A 20,369-nucleotide genomic window follows, 5' to 3' on the forward strand; every position below is an offset into this window, starting at 1 on the left:
GTGAGTTATGAACATCTATAGAACCAACAGCAGTGAGTTATGAACATCTATAGAACCAACAGCAGTGAGTTATGAACATGTGATTGTTGGAGGCTCCACAACCTAGATGACACATACAGTTGTCATGTTTTACCTTAAACTGAGGGAGCATTGGACTGACCCCACAAAGACAATTCCAGTCTATGTAATAAGCTATTGGATTTGTCCACACACACACACACACACACACACACACACACACACACACACACACACACACACACACACACACACACACACACACACACACACACACACACACACACACACACACACACACACACACACACACACACACACACACACACACACACACACACACACACACACTTTTTAACACTTAAATATACACTTTTAGGGGTGAGCCGTCTAGAAGTGTGTCTGATGCTACTCTCACAAATCACTATACTGATAGACATACTGTAGTCAACATGTGACATCATATCTATTGAATGGAAACACATCAATATCTGTGTTAACATTCAGTGATAGTATGTGAATTATGTCTGTCTACACATTAATATATTGATTATATACAGTAATTATATTGATTGTACCAGAGATGGTAATGTTGATGGACTGGCTGACTTGTCCTGACTGGGACTCACACCAGTAAACACCACTGTCATCAGGATACAGCCACTCGTAACAGGACCCTCCTACACACAATCACAATGAAAAGAAAGAGGCATTTCACTTGAAATCAATCAATCAATCAATCCGTCTGAATGTCAGTTTGTCTGTCCGTCCGTCCATCTATACCTACATACCGTAGTTCCTTCCCCAGTCATTGCCACAGGTTCCACTCCACCTCTTGGTCTTTCTTCTCACAGACCATCCTGGCACAGACTTCCCTTCTTCCTCACAGCTCAGTCTGATGTCCTCACCTCTAAAGAACTGAGATCTGTCAGGACTGACTCTCACTGACACTGTATGGAGAGAGAGAGAGAGAGAGAGAGAGAGAGAGAGAGAGAGAGAGAGAGAGAGACACAGAGAGAGACACAGAGAGAGACACACAGAGACATTGCCTGAATTTAGAGTAACCGTTGTACCTGTTACACCCACAGTGTAGTAAAGTACCTCTACATTATGACCAAACTATTAAAATATGGAGAAACAATGAACCATGATGTCATCAGAAAATATTATGACATTATGTCAGCATGACACACACACACACACACACACACACATACCCCTGTCAACTGAGTGGCACCCACCAGGGTCCTAACAGCCTTCTCATACAGCACACAAACACACAGGCAGGCAGACAGATGCACTGCCTGGAGCATGCACAGAAAGCTAAATATTGTCCCTTGTCCCTTTACCCGGGACAAATGACGGGATGCACCTTTTTAGGTCAAAATACGGGGCGTCCCGGCAAATACGGGACTGTTGGCAACCCTGATTCTAGACTAGATTGTAATCTAGAATCCTTGTTATAATCATGTTTCACTCATCAGTTACAGTATCTGTGGTGAGGGTCACAGTAATAGTTGATGTAACTCTCACTACAGATTGAATCTATTATTGCATCATGAGAATACTCCGTACAGCCCCCCCCCCCCCCACCCATCAGATGCAATGCATTGTGGGATGTGTGGTCTGAGAGGTGACAGAAACCTTCCAAGGCTGTTTTCACAAAACTACTGTTTGAGTCTATAAGCTGTGTTTCTAAAACTGGAGGCTCAAACTGTACAACCAATGTTTCATTTAGCTGATTCTACACTTACTATGAAGTGTAAGTGTAGTTTCATCTCACCTCTTCTCACTTCAATCCAGCTCTTTGGTGACTCTCCACGGCCAGAGATGTGACACTTATAGAATCCTTCATCAGACTTGTTAACATGGTGGATGGTCATCTGTCCTGTAGACTCAGTCCTGATGAGGGATCCATCTTTATAGAAATCAGCTGGGAGGTCAGAGGATAGTTTACCGGTTGTCTTGTCTTTGTACAAGCAGCGGAGTGTGACATCATCTCGCTGGACAGGAAGTACAGGCCTCTCCAGGATCACATCTCCATCTAGAACCAACAGCAGTGAGTTATGAACATCTATAGAACCAACAGCAGTGAGTTATGAACATCTATAGAACCAACAGCAGTGAGTTATGAACATCTATAGAACCAACAGCAGTGAGTTATGAACATCTATATAACCAACAGCAGTGAGTTATGAACATCTATAGAACCAACAGCAGTGAGTTATGAACATCTAACTTAAATACTGGATGATGATGATGATGATGATGATGATGATGAAAACCTGGGACACCATGTGTCACCGTTGAGCCCTGCAGAGGTGTCGTGGGCCTATCAACAAAACACCAATGAAGGAGGGTGTCCACCTGAAGACCCCAGTGAAGCGTTTAGCCCTACCCCACTCAATACCAAGTGCTGATCAATCTAAGGGATTGTACTATCTAGTCCTATGAGCTCAACATTGGGCGTAGCTGCATTGGGAACTCCTTATATGGTTATGGCTGAGTCATGGTGACATGAGCGTGACGTCAGAGGTCTACCCGCCGGCCCGTCCTCCCTTTAGGCAATTTTAATATAGGATAGGATGAGAACATACATACAAACGTCATTATTAATTGCAATAAAAGTCATATTTACCTGCTGCACAAACAACACCAGCATCTTCACTGTGTCCACAGTCGTGGTTTCCAATCCCCTCATGGCTGCACTGTGAAAGCTGTGACTCACTGCCTGAACACCTGACCTCATCCAACCAGATGTTTCCATCACCCTGTCCGAAGTAGGCTTCCCCTGGTGCTGACAGAGCCTCTCCACAGCCTAACTGTCTACACACAACCTGGGCATCATGCAGATCCCAATCATCATCACACACCGTCCCCCAGCTGTCACGGTAGTACACCTCCACTCTGCCTGAACGGAGGTTTGAAGCACCGACCAGCCTCACTGAATAATAACCTGAATGACAAGAAAAACATTAAAAGATGACAATGATCAACCTTAAAGAAAGCTTACCTACATGCAGTATGTGTCCTCATAATAAAGATTTGACATGACACATAGACTATACACCATGTATCGCTGGCAGTGGCTTAGCAAACAATGTTTTATTTCTGTCAGTCAAAGAGTTAACACTTAAAAGTACACTTTTAGGGGTGAGCCGTCTAGAAGTGTGTCTGTCTGTAGCCCTGGTCCAGAGCGTTAGTGAGTTCTCTTTAACGCCCTGCCAGGCGCTCGGCTCTGCTCATAGACAAGGAATTCCACTGCCCTGCGAGGGCTCCAACTGTAGTAAAAATAAACAAAACCACTTCGCTACACACCTAAACAAAGGCTGTTTTGTGTTGTTGAAAGTCTATTCTCGGAGGTGGGAAGCCTCTCAGCACCCCACCTTCTCTGTATAGTACACTTTATTAAATTAGTTTATTTACTCCACTGCGCCCTCTACAGATCTGGTCAATGGTCATTTATATTGATCAGATCTGTCAAGATAAGTTGGAAATAGGACTGTGGCACTAGGACTTTTATGTTAAGTGTTAATTCACTTAAACATGTGACATCATATCTATTGAATGGAACACATCAATAACTGTGTTAACATTCAATGATAGTATGTGAATAATGTCTGTCTACCCATTACAATATATTGATTATAGGCTATACAGTAATTATATTGCTTGTACCAGAGATGGTAATGTTGATGGACTGGCTGAGTTGTCCTATCACAAATATTTTTTTTTACATTAACCACTAGCATCCCTGTTCTGAGGAGAACAAGTTAACACGTGTTTCACAATAACAACAGTAAATGAATCCACAATAAAGATTAAAACAATTGCATCAATGATACAACAATAAAGAAACGCTCTCACACTGTAGGGCTCCTATGATAAAGTGCTTTATTGCAGCAAACAATTCTGTGAGGTTTGGAGCTACACGCTCTTCATCAGACTCATGGATGGGAATGTATTCCACATTTACCAGAGCTGGCCAGTGTCACCAAGAGCTGATTTAGGCAAAAATTACATAGGCCATTATTACAGGAAGGTGATGTTGCAGTTGTTGTTAAAGTACCCGTTGCACCTGTTCTTACACCCACAGTGTGGTACAGTACCTCTAACATTATGACCAAACTATTACAATATGGAGATACAAGGATCCAGTTATCAGAAAATACTGACATTGTGTCAGCACAACAACAACATCAACACACACAAACACAAACACACACACGTCTGAATGTATAGATAGATCACATAATCCCCATTCTAGATTGGGTTGCCAACATTGCCAGCCAGCAATACGGGACAGGTCGCACACACACATGCCGCACACACACACACACACACACACACACACACACACACACACACACACACACACACACACACACACACACACACACACACACACACACACACACACACACACACACACACACACACACACACACACACACACACACACACACACACAGCCTACCCTGTCAACTGAGTGGCACCCCCAGGGTCCTAGCACCCTTCTCATACAGCACACAAACACACAGGCAGGCAGACAGATGCACTGCCTGGAGCATGCACAGAAAGCTAAATATTGTCCCTTGTCCCTTTACCCGGGCTGCGCCCTTTTTAGGTCAAAATACGGGGCGTCCCGGCAAATACGGGACTGTTGGCAACCCTGATTCTAGACTAGATTGTAATCTAGAATCCTTGTTATAATCATGTTTCACTCATCAGTTACAGTATCTGTGGTGAGGGTCACAGTAATAGTTGATGTAACTCTCACTACAGATTGAATCTATTATTGCATCATGAGAATACTCCGTACAGCCCCCCCCCCCCACCCATCAGATGCAATGCATTGTGGGATGTGTGGTCTGAGAGGTGACAGAAACCTTCCAAGGCTTTTACAAAACAACAGTTTGATTCTATAAGCTGTGTTTCTAAAACTGGTGTCTCAAACTGTACAACCAATGTTTCATTTAGCTGATTCTCCACTTACTATGAAGTGTAAGTGTAGTTTCATCTCACCTCCTCTCATTTTCATCCAGCTCTCTGGTGACTCTCCACGGCCAGAGATGTGACACTTGTAGAATCCTTCATCAGACTTGTAAACATGGTGGATGGTCATCTGTCCTGTAGACCCAGTCCAGATGAGGGATCCATCTTTATAGAAATCAGCTGGGAGGTCAGAGGATAGTTTACCGGTTGTCTTGTCTTTGTACAAGCAGCGGAGTGTGACATCATCTCCCTGGACAGGAAGTACAGGACTCTCCAGGATCACATCTTCATCTAGAACCAACAGCAGTGAGTTATGAACATCTATAGAACCAACAGCAGTGAGTTATGAACATCTATAGAACCAACAGCAGTGAGTTATGAACAGCTATAGAACCAACAGCAGTGAGTTATGAACATCTATAGAACCAACAGCAGTGAGTTATGAACAGCTATAGAACCAACAGCAGTGAGTTATGAACAGCTATAGAACCAACAGCAGTGAGTTATGAACATCTATAGAACCAACAGCAGTGAGTTATGAACAGCTATAGAACCAACAGCAGTGAGTTATGAACATCTATAGAACCAACAGCAGTGAGTTATGAACATCTATAGAACCAACAGCAGTGAGTTATGAACAGCTATAGAACCAACAGCAGTGAGTTATGAACATCTAACTTAGATACTGGATGATGATGATGATGATGATGATGATGATGAAAACCTGGGACACCAGGTTTAGCCGTTGAGCCCTGTGGAGGTGTTGTGGGCCTATCAACAAAACACCAATGAAGGAGGGTGTCCACCTGAAGGCCCCAGTGAAGCGTTTAGCCCTACCCCACTAAACACCAAGTGCTGATTCATCTAAGGGATTGTACTATCTAGTCCTATGAGCTCAACATTGGGCATAGCTGCATTGGGAACTCCTTATATGGTTATGGCTGAATCATGGTGACATGAGCATGACGTCAGAGGTCTACCCGCCGGCCCGCCGGCCCGTCCACCCTTTAGGCAATTTTAATATAGGATAGGATGAGAACATACATACAAACATCATTATTAATTGCAATAAAAGTCATATTTACCTGCTGCACAAACAACACCAGCATCTTCATAGTGTTTACAGTCGTGGTTTCCAATCCCCCCATGGCTGCACTGTGAAAGCTGTGACTCACTGCCTGAACACCTGACATCATCCAACCAGATGTTTCCAACTCCCTGTCCGAAGTGGGCATTCCCTGGTGCTGACAGAGCCTCTCCACAGCCTAACTGTCTACACACAACCTGGGCATCAACCAGATCCCAATCATCATCACACACCGTCCCCCATCTGTCACCGTAGTACACCTCCACTCTGCCTGAACAGAGGTTTGAACCACCGACCAGCCTCACTGAATAATCAACTGAATGACAAGAAAAACATTAAAAGATGACAATGATCAACCTTAAAGAAAGCTTACCTACATGCAGTATGTGTCCTCATAATAAAGATGTGACATGACACATAGACTATACACCATGTATCGCTGGCAGTGGTTTAGCAAACAATGTTTTATTTCTGGCAGTCAAAGAGTTAACACTTAAAAGTCGACTTTTAGGGGTGAGCTAGAAGTGTGTCTGTCTGTAGCCCTGGTCCAGAGCGTTAGTGAGTTCTCTTTAACGCCCTGCCAGGCGCTCGGCTCTGCTCATAGCTATCATATCTATTGAATGGAACACATCAATAACTGTGTTAACATTCAATGATAGTATGTGGATAATGTCTGCCTACCCATTACAATATATTGATTGAAGAAAGAAAGAAAGAAAGAAAGAATATATACAGTAATTATATTGATTGTACCAGAGATGGTAATGTTGATGGACTGGCTGAGTTGTCCTATCACAAATATTTTCTGAGGATATTTTCTTTTACATTAACCACTAGCATCCCTGTTCTGATGAGAACAAGTACAAACAACAGTAAATGAATCCACAATAAAGATTAAAACAATTGCATGAATGATACAACAATAAAGAAACGCTCTCACACTGTAGGGCTCCTATGATAAAGTGCTTTATTGCACCAAACAATTCTGTGAGGTTTGGAGCTACACGCTCTTCATCAGACTCATGGATGGGAATGTATTCCTCATTTACCAGAGGTGACCAGTGTCACTAAGAGCTGATTTAGGCAAAAATATCATTTTCCTAAAAATATTACGTTGGCCATTATTTCAGGAAGGTGACGTTGTAGTTGTTGTTAAAGTAACTGTTGTACCTGTTCTTACACCCACAGTGTGGTACAGTACCTCTAACATTATGTTGTTCTTACACCCACAGTGTGGTACAATACCACAATAACATTATGAACAAACTATTAAAATATGGAGATACAAAGATCCATGATGTCATCAGAAAATACTGACATTGTGTCAGCACAACATCAGCACACACACAGGTCTGAATGTATAGATAGATAACAGAATCATCATTCTAGATTGGGTTGCCAACATTGCCAGCCAGCAATACGGGACAGGTCACACACACATGCCACACAATGATGCCACCACCTGAGGGAATTGCACGCGACACACACACACACACACAGTGCCTACCCTGTCAACTGAGCGGCACCCCCAGGGTCCTAGCACCCTTCTCATACAGCACACAAACACACATGCAGGCAGACAGCTGCACTGCCTGGAGCATGCACAGAAAGCTAAATATTGTCCCTTGTCCCTTTACCCGGGACAAATGACGTCCCGTACGGGATGCGCCTCTTTAGGTCAAAATACGGGGCGTCCCGGCAAATACGGGACTGTTGGCAACCCTGATTCTAGACTAGATTGTAATCTAGAATCCTTGTTATAATCATGTTTCACTCATCAGTTACAGTATCTGTGGTGAGGGTCACAGTAATAGTTGATGTAACTCTCACTACAGATTGAATCTATTATTGCATCATGAGAATACTCCGTACAGCCCCCCCCCAACCCATCAGATGCAATGCATTGTGGGATGTGTGGTCTGAGAGGTGACAGAAACCTTCCAATGCTGTTTTCACAAAACTACAGTTTGATTCTATAAGCTGTTTTTCTAAAACTGGTGTCTCAAACTGTACAACCAATGTTTCATTTCATAGCTATGATTCTCCACTTACTATGAAGTAAAACATTTTTATTTCGTTTTTTTAAACCAAATATTTTAAAAGCCTTTGTCAGATTGGGCCATATGATGCACAGATGCCCAATCATTTCAAAATTCAACAACAGATGATTGTATGATTGGAACACAGTATTGTTCACAAACGGAACATTTTAAAAGTTTAAATAAAAACTTGTCACTTGCCTTGTGAGGTCACGGGGCTGGTGGCTGCTATGCAGAGCAGCAGAAGCTGCAGAAACCACATTGTCACTTTAGCTCCTGACTAGACTGACACACACACAGAGTCATCACAGTGGTTTATAACAGAGACATATAAAGGTAGACGCCTCCTCAGACTCTGGGACGTACGTATCTGTGGGTGTCATATAGGGGATGACTAGTTCATAAGAGAAAGCCTCGCAGCAACTAGTTAGTTAGTTGGAACTTGCCAAACTCCACACTCGGATTTGTGAAATAAATGTGATTTTACTGCAGTCTAAACAGGGCCTCAGAGACATGGTCAGTTTGTGTGCAGCTTGGGATGAGACTGGTTCAGAAAGAAGATGTGTTCAACAGCCATCATTTTATGTTATTGTCATTAGATGTGTCTTAATTTTATAACCACATCGCCATTAAAATATGGAACACATACTGTCAGTGTCTCAAACCAATTTAATTAGTATTTGCTGTTTTTGTAAAAACAAAAAAAGAAAACCTCAATGATGATCAATTATTTCAGTCTTTCAAAGTTGATAACAAATAGAAGTTGTTTGGTCCAAAAAATAAAATAAATATAATAATAAATATTTAATTCATTGTTGATTTATGAATTTATTTATATTTAGAGTAGCCATAATGTTTTAGTCGTTATGCCAATAGATTCCTCCCCACACACATTACTGTGTTGTCACTGCTGTTCTATCCTACTGACTCAGTGAGGAGCCCCCACCAGGAGGACGTAGAGAGCCTTCTCCTCCCGCCCAACACTCCCTGTTGACAGGCTCCGCCCCCAGCCCGTAGGAGTACATACAATGACACATATCACCCTCCCTGCCCAGCTTCCCTCCCCCGAACGCGGGCCAGTTGTGTTCAAAGCCGGATGCACCACGGTGGATTCAAACCCACAACCTCCGTGGTGGTGGGCAGAGACTTTACCACTGTGTTACCCGAGCGTGGTCATTGTCGTTGGTTCACTGACTAAAACTCAGCTATGGCCGCTCCATGCCATGCCATGCCTCAGGGTGAACAGCACATCTGTGATGCTCTTCCTTGACATAAACCATGTTTACATTGTTTACTGTAAGTCTCTCTGGATTAAGAGTGTCTGCTAAATGCCTACATTGTAAATTGTAAACCCATAAGCAGTCAGAGTAAAGATGGTGCCATACCATACCATACCATACCATACCATACCATACCATACCATACCATACATTACCATACCATACCATACCATACCATACCATACCATACATTACCATACCATACCATACCATACGCCATGCCATGCCACATGCCATACCATACCATACCATACCATACCATACCATACCATACCATACCATACCATACCATACCATACCATACCATACCATACCATATGCCATATGTCATGCCATGCCACATCATAATAATACTAATATAGACCTACTTGCTCCCAAGGGGGGAATTCAGTTTTCAGCTCAACCCAGCTGATGGCTAGCCTGGCATTGGCCAGACTGATAACGTGGATTCACTCTCACGTTCCTCCCCGGTATCAGTCTGGACTTCGGCCCATAGGGAGCGAGTATGAGAAATCATAAAATGATCGGGCCAATCAGTGACTGCGTTTCAACTGCTGTCCGTACAACAGTGAAAAGCATCTAAATCATTTTATGATTTCTCATACTCGCTCCCTATTGGCCGAAGTCCAGACTGATACCGGGGAGGAACGTGAGAGTGAATCCAACGGATCAGTCTGGCCAATGCCAGACCAGCTGATGGCTGCCCTCAAGGGGTGTGGAGCAATTAGTGGTTAAGAGTCTTGCTCAGGGACACACATCGACACATTGCTGGCCTGGAATCGTACCTGGGACAACAAGGGAATCTGGTTCACTAACCACCACTCAGCTATGGCCGCTCCATGCCATGCCATGCCATGCCTCAGGGTGAACAGCACATCTGTGATGCTCTTCCTTGGCATAAACCATGTTTACATTGCTTACAGTAAATCACTCTGGATTAAGAGCATCTGCTAAATGCCTAAATAGTCAATTGTAAACCCATAAGCAGTCAGAGTAAAGATGGTGTGTTTACACTGAAGGCATTTATCAGCTCACAGTGAAAATGGAAACAGTGCAGAGACAAAAAGACAGAAAAGTCTCTGTTGTCCCCAGGTCTCTGTGGTCCCCAGGGCAGCACACAGACACCATATGTATTATGGTTTATAAATGTGATGTGGATGCCAGGTCTTAGGAGCATACAGTTGATTATGTATATTAGTTATAGACATAATTATTTTTGCTAATAGGCCAACGTTTGATTGAAGCTGACATTATGTACAATAATTTGCTGCCCTATAATCAATGATTAATGTGCTTTGAGTTATAAAGATAATAACTACACTCACATTCACAGCTTGGTTCTTTAAACTTACATGAAATAGAGTAAATTAAAGTGGGTCAAACCATGTGAGACCTCAGTCTATTTTAGGAGTGTTTATGTTCCTGTGAAGCTGTGTGTTGATGCAGGTGGATGTGGTCTGTGGTTACAGAGAGTAGCTTACACCAGTGCTTCTCTAACTGTTTCATGTCAAGGACCCCTAAATTAATTTAGCCGCGGAAATGTAAAAAAATGTAAAAAATATATATATATATATATTTCATGATTTTCTTTTAACAGCTGATATAGGGTTAAACTGATTTTGATATATGAACAAATTTTTGCTGGGTAAACCCACTCAAGGACCCCTGGGGGTCCCCGGACCCCACTATGAGAACCCCTGCATTAGACCACCATAACTCTGAGAGTGTACAAATGGAACCAAATGGACCCATAAGGGTCCATTTGGTTCCTAACTATCAAATCATTTAGCCGGGGACCCCCTGGAACCCCCTCAAGGACCCCTGGCTGTCCCCGGACCCCACTTTGAGAACCACCAGCTTACACCTCTCTGGGTTTTTAGACTAGTATTAGTGTTCGTCTAAAAAAGGTTATTTAGAAAAAAAAGTGTTTACCTGAAAACTCTTAAACCACAGGATGTTTAGACAGTCATCTCTGCTGTGGTACATGTTTTTTATCTCTTCTTCAGTTAAGCAGAAAACGGTTCCCAGAAAGAGAAGGATTTATCTTGTGATCTTCAAACCTTGAGAAGTGTGTTGGTTTATCTTCATCTTCATCTTCATCATGGTGTTTGGCTGCAGGGTTACATTTCAACATGAGGTTTAATGTGATCAATACTCACTGGGTGTAGACGTTTCCCAGCCCTGAGTTCTGCCAGCACGCTCAACCGGGCTGACAAGGCTGAATTTTCAGAGTCTGAAACACATAAATGAGGCTTTAACTACTTTTACACCAAATAAATCATTAACATAGTTATAAATTATTATCAACTAGATCATACCCGTCGGGGGATATGAGCACCCAAAGTATGTGTAGTTTTGGTTATGCGCTGTGCACAGACAGTACATCAGGGATAAAAAGTGACTTAGTACTTGGCACCAACACACACACACGCGCGTCATGGTCTTGTTTGAGGGATGTGGCAACACCGGCTCTTGTTTCACGATTTGGCAAGCCGGGAGCCAGCGAGAGAGACACACACACACACACACACACACACACACACACACACACACACACACACACACACACACACACACACACACACACACACACACACACACACACACACACACACACACAACCCCGTTCCGGAGCTGCGGACCCCGGGGTCGCGGACCACTTGGGGGTCCTCGACCTAACATACTCTGGGGAGCCCATGGCCGTGCATGCGTGCGTGCATGCGAACGTACGTGGCTGCCTATAAAAGCGCACGTGGCCACGAATGCTCAGTAACGGCGAAAATCTCCGGACGTGATTATTTTACATAAAAACGCTAATAAACAGCTGACATTTGGGTAAAGTAAAAAACGGGCGTCGCTGGTCCAATTGCTCCAGCCACTGAGGAGAACCAGCTCAATGGCCTTGTGGTTCGAGTGTCCGCCCTGGGACTGGGAGGTCGGGGTTCGATCCCCGGCCGGGTCATACCAAAGACTCTAATAATGGTACCCAGTGCCTCCCTGCTTGGCACTCATCATCAAGGGTTAGATATGTCACAAGTCCCTGTGACAACTAGCGTCTACTTGTACATCAAGCTGCCTCACGCTAAGGAAACAGGAGATAGGCTCCTGCCCTATGGGCCTCAGGGCTCCTACCCAATGGGCCTCCTCAGGGCTCGGCAAGGCTTACTTACAACTGAGGAGAACTGATGTTGGGACAAACAGAGCTTTGTTTAATTATTGGAGGATACTCACAAGCAGTGAGTACCACCGTGTCCTAATTGGACTTTAACTTAGTTGGTGCAACAGGAAAAGGGGGGCAGCTTGTCACCTATAGATCAAAAATACTTTGAAGCATATCAGTCTCCAAATGAATGGACAGTCATATCATTGTATAGGAAGAATTATACATTAAATGTCATCATACTTAACAGTGACCCATCAGATTGTCAGCAGTGACCGTATATATTTTGGTTAGATGATTTATCCTTTTCTCTGACGCCATGCTTTAAAGTAAGACATCTGTAAACACAGACATCTACTGTTGGTACATTTAGTTTGACAGTTTATTTGACCAGGACAATGTGCATTTAAAACTTGAAATAATCCTCTAAATTGCTTTTGACAGCGTAATTATGTATCAAATGCAGCTCTATTTCATGGAATAATCCTACCTGTAGGCCTAGCTGATACTGCAGTTATCCTGTAAGAAGTCCAAGGTAGACTTACTGGTGTGTGTGATGGTGATTTCTCTACTTTTTACAACGTCCTTCCTTTTCCCCATTGTCATTAATACACAGGTCATCTTACACAGACCCAGTACATCAGAGTCTTTATTTACAGTTTAGTTTGTTGTTGTTTGTTGACATAGTTGTACAAATAGATGAACATACCAGGTTATGTTGTAGCATGTTGCTCTGTGCTGGTCAGGTGACAAAACTGTGTGACCTCACTGTCACTCTACTGTCACCTGTGTCCCTACATATAAAACCCCCTGTGCAGCCAATGACTGCCACCAAGTGTTCAAAAATAATAATGCAAGTTATATCTAGCTCAAATAATATGACATGCCAACAATACACATGAATGGCTCATCATCATGCTACAATGTGTATCAATGCACCTCATAGTACAACAATACAAGAAGGAGCACACAGACCATTATCATATCACAAAGTCAGTGCTGCTTTAGATCAGAATTTTTTTTCAGTTTTGACACTTTTTCTTTGTTTCACTCTCCTCTTTCTTTTCACGCTGTGCCACAGGAAGCTACTCCGTTTCACTGCCTTACATTCTCATAGGGAGTCTCACAGCTGTGTCTGTGTGTCTAAGCCTCCTGCTCCCTGACACCATCGCTCACATCCCTGGGTGAGGCTGTATTTCTCTGTCACGTCGTATTCTTAACACCGGGGGAAAATAGTACTGGACTGGAAGATACAGTATCTTTTGTGGAAATGGGGTAAAAAGAAGAGCTTGACTTCCCCCACAGAAAGACTTAAAAAATAGATTTAGTTTAATTTGATCTGAATGACAATCTCCTCTTTTACTAAGTGTTCAGTTCAGAGTTCCCTCTACACCGGATCTCTTTACCTAAAATAACCGTTCTACAAGCTCACAACACTACGCAACACAATGCGTTGTGAACTTGTAGATCTGCTTTCACCGAATGTTGGCCCCCCAGAATAGGGAATCTTGGGTTCATGTGGTTCAGATCATGTTGAAGAATGATGTATAAACATTTGACCCAGACATGGCGGCTCAGTGTCTTTTGTTTCCCTCAGGTGTTGTAAAAGGAAACGTTACAAACTCCCTCAGACTACAGGAGAAGAAGAAAGCATCAACGAGACATTGTGAAAGCAAGACTTCTTCTGCGATACAGTGCATTCAGTTAGGAGCTGTGCTCATATTAGACTCAGATTCAGAACATTACTGTATGTTTTTTGGAAAAGACAGTGGTAAACTGGCATCTATGGATTTTTTTTAATGTTTATTTTAAATTAATTAATTGACACATTTCAACCAATACTAGTAAAAAAAATTACAAACATACAATAAATAAAAACATTACAATTTTGTAGAATTTTGTCGTAGATGGAGCACAGATGGGGTCTCATCCTCTGTAATGATGAAACATGCACACTTTATCCTGGCAAATAAAAGGCATAGGATTAGTGTTGTGTATAAATGCAGATAACCACTAAAGCCCTGTATACTTTGTCGTAGGACAAATAGCATAACTTGCCTATGTACAAGCTTGTAGATTGGCTATTCTTGCTATTTTTTTAACATTTAGGGAAAAAAATATTTCTGGCCTAAAAACATGCCCAAAAAAGTAGGACAAATGTCCTATCTTTATCTCCAAGATCACGACTGGTAATTCTCCCAGGAGCATACCTTTCTCTCACAGGCATCTGCTGGATAGTTTCAGGCAAAGGTCGACCAAAGGTCTCTGGAAGGAAGAGAGTGGCCAGGGCAGACAGAAGAGCCAGAGAACCCAGCAATAGATATGGTAGATACTTGTAGTATATACCTGCATATGGAGAAGAGCACATTTTAATGACTTAATAGTTTAGTATGCAGCATGTGCATACTAAACTATCACTTGTACTTCAACAAGTGTTGAAGTACCATACTTCTGTCATTAATTAACTCATTATTGCATATGGAGATAGCAATAATAGTTTGACTTGGTGGTACGCTTCTACTCTTGGGGATGCTCCCTGCAGCAGCACTACACAGGGTTCCCACACATTTATATCAATACATTTTCGAACCGTACCACCCCCCCCCCCCACCGAGATAGAGCAGAATCTACACAGCTGGAGGCTGGGGTCGGAGGAGATCTTTTCCCATAGTAGCAGCAGCAGTAGATTTGATGGGTCAGGAACGATGGGATAAGCTTAACTGCCATCAAGTATAAGTCAGACTTTTCAAGAATCTATGTAGATCTTAAAAATCCCAACCGTAGACCTGTGTCATTTGATGGTTGTCTGCTAGCCTGGTAAAGCCCCTCCCTCCGGAAAATCTCATTTCCATTTGATTTCAGGAAGAGTCTGGCCTGAAGGCTTGTCTGGGCGTTTCTAGCCCATTACCAAATGGACGAGCCTATCAGCGTCATCGCTCATCGTACTGTGATTGACAGCAAAAGTTGGCAAATCCGGTGGCGAGTTCGAGTGAGCCCGAATGGAGCCGAGTGCAGCCTGAGTGCAAACGACCAAAAACGAACGGCAACCATCTTTGTTGACCGCAGTGTTTTCTACTCTCTTTTAAACTTCAAAACGCTCTCAAACTTCTATTTTGAGGCACGGAATTTACTTTTAAGATATCGTTTGGATAGAATGTAGTTGTTTAACTTCATATATGTGGTCAATTAATCATGACAGAGCCTATTTAAAAATAAAAATTCAGAGAACCGGCAGGGGCGGGCAGTGACACGCATGTATCCGAATAAGGCAACCTATTTTGGGCATGGCCGTCTCAAAAGTCCTGTTGCATCACATTAGTCTGGAGGTGGTAAAAATGCTATGGCTGAAGGGGAACACTGCTGATTGGCTGAAGGGGTTGTCAGTCAACTGTATTACTCCCGCCCAACTCCAGCCCACAGCCAAAATTGCAGAATGGGCCATCATGCCAGACTCACTCCTGACATAAATTACAAATGAGATTTCCGGAGGGAGGGTTTACCAGGCTAGTTGTCTGCACCATCGGTGTGTGAATGGGTGAATGTAACGCACTTTGTAAAGCGATTTGGATAAAGGCGCTATAGAAATGCGAGACCATTTGCCAAGTACTGTGTCAAATTGGTACACTTTTCTGTGGCAGTAACTCACTTAGGAAGTATCTGTTCAGATGCAATAGTAGTTATTACTACTAATAGTAATAGTTATTACTCTTTGACAGAGTAGAAGTTGACATTGCAGATATATATGGACAGAAACGTACTCAGTTGCATGGCAAAAGGAGCAAGGATACCGCCCAGTCTGGAAACCATGGCACAGGTGCCAAGAGCTGTGTTTCTGATGACTGTTGGGTACAGCTCTCCGATGTAGGCAAAAATCAGTTGGAAACTGGTGGAAATGCCCAATTTACCCAGCATCTCCAGTGCTGTGGACAGGTCAGGTAGACCTAAGCAAACAGAAGAACAGAATAAAGTAGAATAGATGCATGTATCTATCTATTTAGTGTTGTATGTGTGTATATATTTATGCATGTATGTATTTGTGTACATATGTGCATACAAGTGCTTCACATTACTGAATGTACAGTATATCCAAAATTGGCAATGATTAGCAGAATACACACACACACACACACACACACACACACACACACACACACACACACACACACACACACACACACACACACACACACACACACACACACACACACACACACACACACACACACACACACACACACACACACACACACACAGGTTTTATTTGTCATTAATGCCAAGTTAGCCACTCTTGGAGCCTGGCCTTCCTCTTTTAGATAAGATTATGCCCAAAGCTGTATGGAATGCTGTTAAGGATGACATTTTGTTTCATCTTTAGACTGAGAAGGAGTAGTCTTGTAACTTCCAACATTCATTAGTTTCCTATGATAAAGTCCCTACAGTCACCTTGAGGCACCAGCTGAATGCAGTACAGCATTCCTCCTCCGAGAACCAGACAGAGTGCCATAGACAGCCGCCTGGGAAGATACTGCAGCGCCATCAAGCTGGAGAAGGACGCCGGCACCTCCAAGGCTGCCGAGATGAAACAGTTGAGAAAGCGGTCGCCGTGAAGACTGGATGTGTTCAGGGACAGGCCAAAGTAGCCAGTGTTTATAGAGAACCTGGAAGGGACACAAACACAGCAACAGTCCTAGCAGTAAGTACTGATCAATGTCGACATATGGATGGATGATGGCTAGCTGGATGGGCAGATTGATAGATAGATATATGCATGCATATAGGGATTAATGTGTGTGTGTATATATATATAACGCCCGGGATTTGAACCCGGGTCTCCCCCGTGGAAAGCCAAAGGGAATTCCCTCTCAGGGGAGATAGAGATAGAGAGAGAGAGCGAGAGCGAGAGCGAGAGCGAGAGCGAGAGCGAGAGCGAGAAAGAATTTCTCCCTATAGAACATTCAGTAGGATACAGACCAAAACTGTACACTGTTTTGAAGCACACACACTGACTGTTATTACTGAATTTCCACAGATTCCCAATAATGAGACTCTTAGCCAACCCCTTCAGCTTTTGTTTTTAGTTGCTGCGCGAGAAAAAAGGACGCTCTGCTTCCAAATTCCGCCGTTTTTCGCCGTTTATTTTTCCTCACGCCGTTTGGTGAACCCCCCAAGGTTGGTGCCCTGTGCTGCGTTGCTTTTCTCTGCCAGATTGGGACGTTCACGGCATATTTTGGACCATTACGGTGCGTTCATCATCGGTGACGAGTGCCTCTAACAGCCGCTGCTGGCAGCGAGCTGCGAGTCGCAGTGTGTCTGTGTGTCAGATGCGAGGCAACACTCACACAATCACGTGCAGCATGCGTCCCCTCCCCCTGCGCCTAATGGCTGTACATGGGGCCGACGCATGCTTTAGCGTGATTGTGTGAGTGTGGCTTCAGGAAGTAAATTCCTAGCCTAGCCTTCCTTGCGCACGAGTGCTCCATTTTGCTCCCCCCAAAGCTAAGTGAAATAGTAAAAAACAGCAGAAGGCGCTGTTTTTCCTTTTTTATTTGGCAATGGGTTCCCAGATTGCATACTTATAGACATACCCTTCTACAGTATGTGTGATAAGGTGAGTGCAAAACAACCTGTGGATACTCACCACACTAGGAAGAGTATGAGTGTTGGTTTTCTGGTTTTGGTGAACCTTAACAGGTCTAGAACGCTGTGACGCTCCTCTGGGTCACATCTGTCCTTTGCCATGTCACTCTGCAGCAGTGGTGGAAAAAGTACTCAATGTTTTACTTAAGTATGAGTATCAATACTGCAATGTAGAAATACTCTGTTACAAGCAAAACGTCCGGAATTCTAAATGTACTTGAATAAAAGTACAAAAGTATTGGCATCAAAATGTTCTTAAAGTACCAACAATGTACTTAAAGTACGTCACATCGCGACGCGTTGTGAGCTTGTAGATTGGTTATTTTCAAATAGCCGAAATATATATAAAGCTTAAGTGGTTAATGTTATGTTTATTAATAAAAATCTAAATCTAAAAAGTAATTAAAGTTTTCAAATGATTGTAGTGGAGTAAAAGTACAATATTTTCCTCTGAGATGTAGTGGAGTAGAAGTAAAAGTATTGAAAATTGGAAATACTCCACTAAAGTAAAAATACAGTATAGTAAGTACTGCTCTGCAGGACACAAAGCATCAGCCTCCCTCTCAGTTCATTGTGTATTCTCCCTCCATGCCAACATTTTATGTGTCTACGCTGTCATCAAAGACAAATGTGAAATCAATTATAATGGTGGCTGTCTATTTGTGAACATAATGTTAGATGTAGCAGGGCCCTTTTATCCTGTGTCTATTTGTGAACATAATGTTAGATGTAGCAGGGCCCTTTATACTGTGTCTATTAGGGTAACTCCAGACCAATCCTAGTCGGCCCGATTTTGGGCCGACTTGGCGTCGGGAAGCGTCGTCCAGTCGGTTAGGGGTCCGTCGGGGGGTCCGTCGGGACCTTTTCGGCCGACCCAGTGCCGACCGAACATGTTCAGCTTTTTAGCCGACTGGGGCCCGACTGGATAGCTATGTAGCAGAGACGAAGTGACAACAGAGGGCTGTCGGTGTTGCCAGATTATGTGAGAGAAACAAGCGACCATTTCTATGAAAACCTACATTCACTGTTTCTCGTTGTTGCTCCCAGAGAGAGAGAGAGATTGATTGATTTGACCTACTTTTGCGCTGTGGTGATGTAATTTATTGGGAGCAGGTGTGTAAATTAGTTTTCAAAAATGTTGTGTACACGTCAGCAGTGGTGGAAAAAGTACTCAAATGTTTTACTTGAGTAAAAGTATCAATGCGCGATTTTCCTGTCAATACGTTTTTTTTTAGACACCAGTCCCCTGTTAATTTGTCAACAGACTCAACAATGATCTAAATGGGAAGTTTATTTCAGCAGCTAGAATGTGACAGTTTTAGTCAGTTTTTTGGTGTGCACTGTGCAACACAACCCTCGTTTAAGTGAATTGCTTTCACCTGCTGCTGCTGTGCGGAGTGTGCGCTACAGGGCATATCTCCGCCAAGCCAGGGTGACCTACCCAGGCTCATGAAATTCATATTCAGGCATAGTAGCCAATTAGAATGAAATCTGCAAAAACGGACTCATATACTGATACAGAACCATATATTGGCTATATATTATGGCTGTCGGGTGTAAATCTTGTATGTTCCTTTTTTATTATTATTTAAAAACAATTTAAAATCGTGAAAATAGCCAATCTACAAGCTGTAATTATTAATAATTAAGAAATACTATATTTTAAAGAGTGAAAAATCAACTAAAGTCATTATTAGTGCAAGTTCATTCACATTTCATTTGAATTAAAATAACTTGTGGGTAAAATACATTCTGTGAATCTAATGTGATTAATGTGACCCCTACTTCAGTCAGTGAAGTCCAGGGCTGAATGTGACATATTGAGAATAAATGGGTTATATTTCACAGATAGTTATACTATTCTTATAATATATTAAAATACAATCATCCTTAACCTTCAAGTTAAATGCATTATTTCCATGGACTTAAAAATCATTGTTGGACTTAAAAATATTTATAATTTTTTTGGATGGCCTTCCTGCCCTGGCATTTGGCCTTTGTGCCCTCCAAAAAATTACAACACCAAAGGCCAAGTGGCCTTGCCCCTAAAATGACGAAATTCCAGGCTTGAATGCAATAGATGTACTCTGAGTCTGTTACAAGTAAAAGTCCGGAATTCAACATTTACTTGAGTAAAAGTACTAAAGTATTGG

General features: G+C 42.7%; 1 protein-coding gene across 1 annotated transcript in view; it reads right to left on the reverse strand.

Annotated features, from left to right (window-relative positions):
- Positions 1-20,369, reverse strand: part of LOC308079060 (scavenger receptor cysteine-rich type 1 protein M160-like) — a gene marked incomplete at both ends in the record, with an annotated part of 44,910 nt that overhangs the window by 17,630 nt on the left and 6,911 nt on the right. The window contains 11 exons of the mRNA XM_080420398.1: positions 597-698; positions 1,976-2,062; positions 2,657-2,974; positions 5,218-5,304; positions 5,692-5,784; positions 6,189-6,416; positions 11,480-11,531; positions 14,801-14,925; positions 16,338-16,520; positions 17,023-17,237; positions 18,218-18,324. Coding sequence (XP_080276524.1) covers positions 597-698; positions 1,976-2,062; positions 2,657-2,974; positions 5,218-5,304; positions 5,692-5,784; positions 6,189-6,416; positions 11,480-11,531; positions 14,801-14,925; positions 16,338-16,520; positions 17,023-17,237; positions 18,218-18,324 — 1,597 coding nt within the window. The remainder of the gene's footprint in view (positions 1-596; positions 699-1,975; positions 2,063-2,656; positions 2,975-5,217; positions 5,305-5,691; positions 5,785-6,188; positions 6,417-11,479; positions 11,532-14,800; positions 14,926-16,337; positions 16,521-17,022; positions 17,238-18,217; positions 18,325-20,369) is intronic.

The sequence above is a fragment of the Gymnoscopelus braueri genome (genome assembly GCF_963280865.1).
Source record: "Gymnoscopelus braueri genome assembly, chromosome: 22".
Classification (NCBI taxonomy): Eukaryota; Metazoa; Chordata; class Actinopteri; order Myctophiformes; family Myctophidae; genus Gymnoscopelus; species Gymnoscopelus braueri.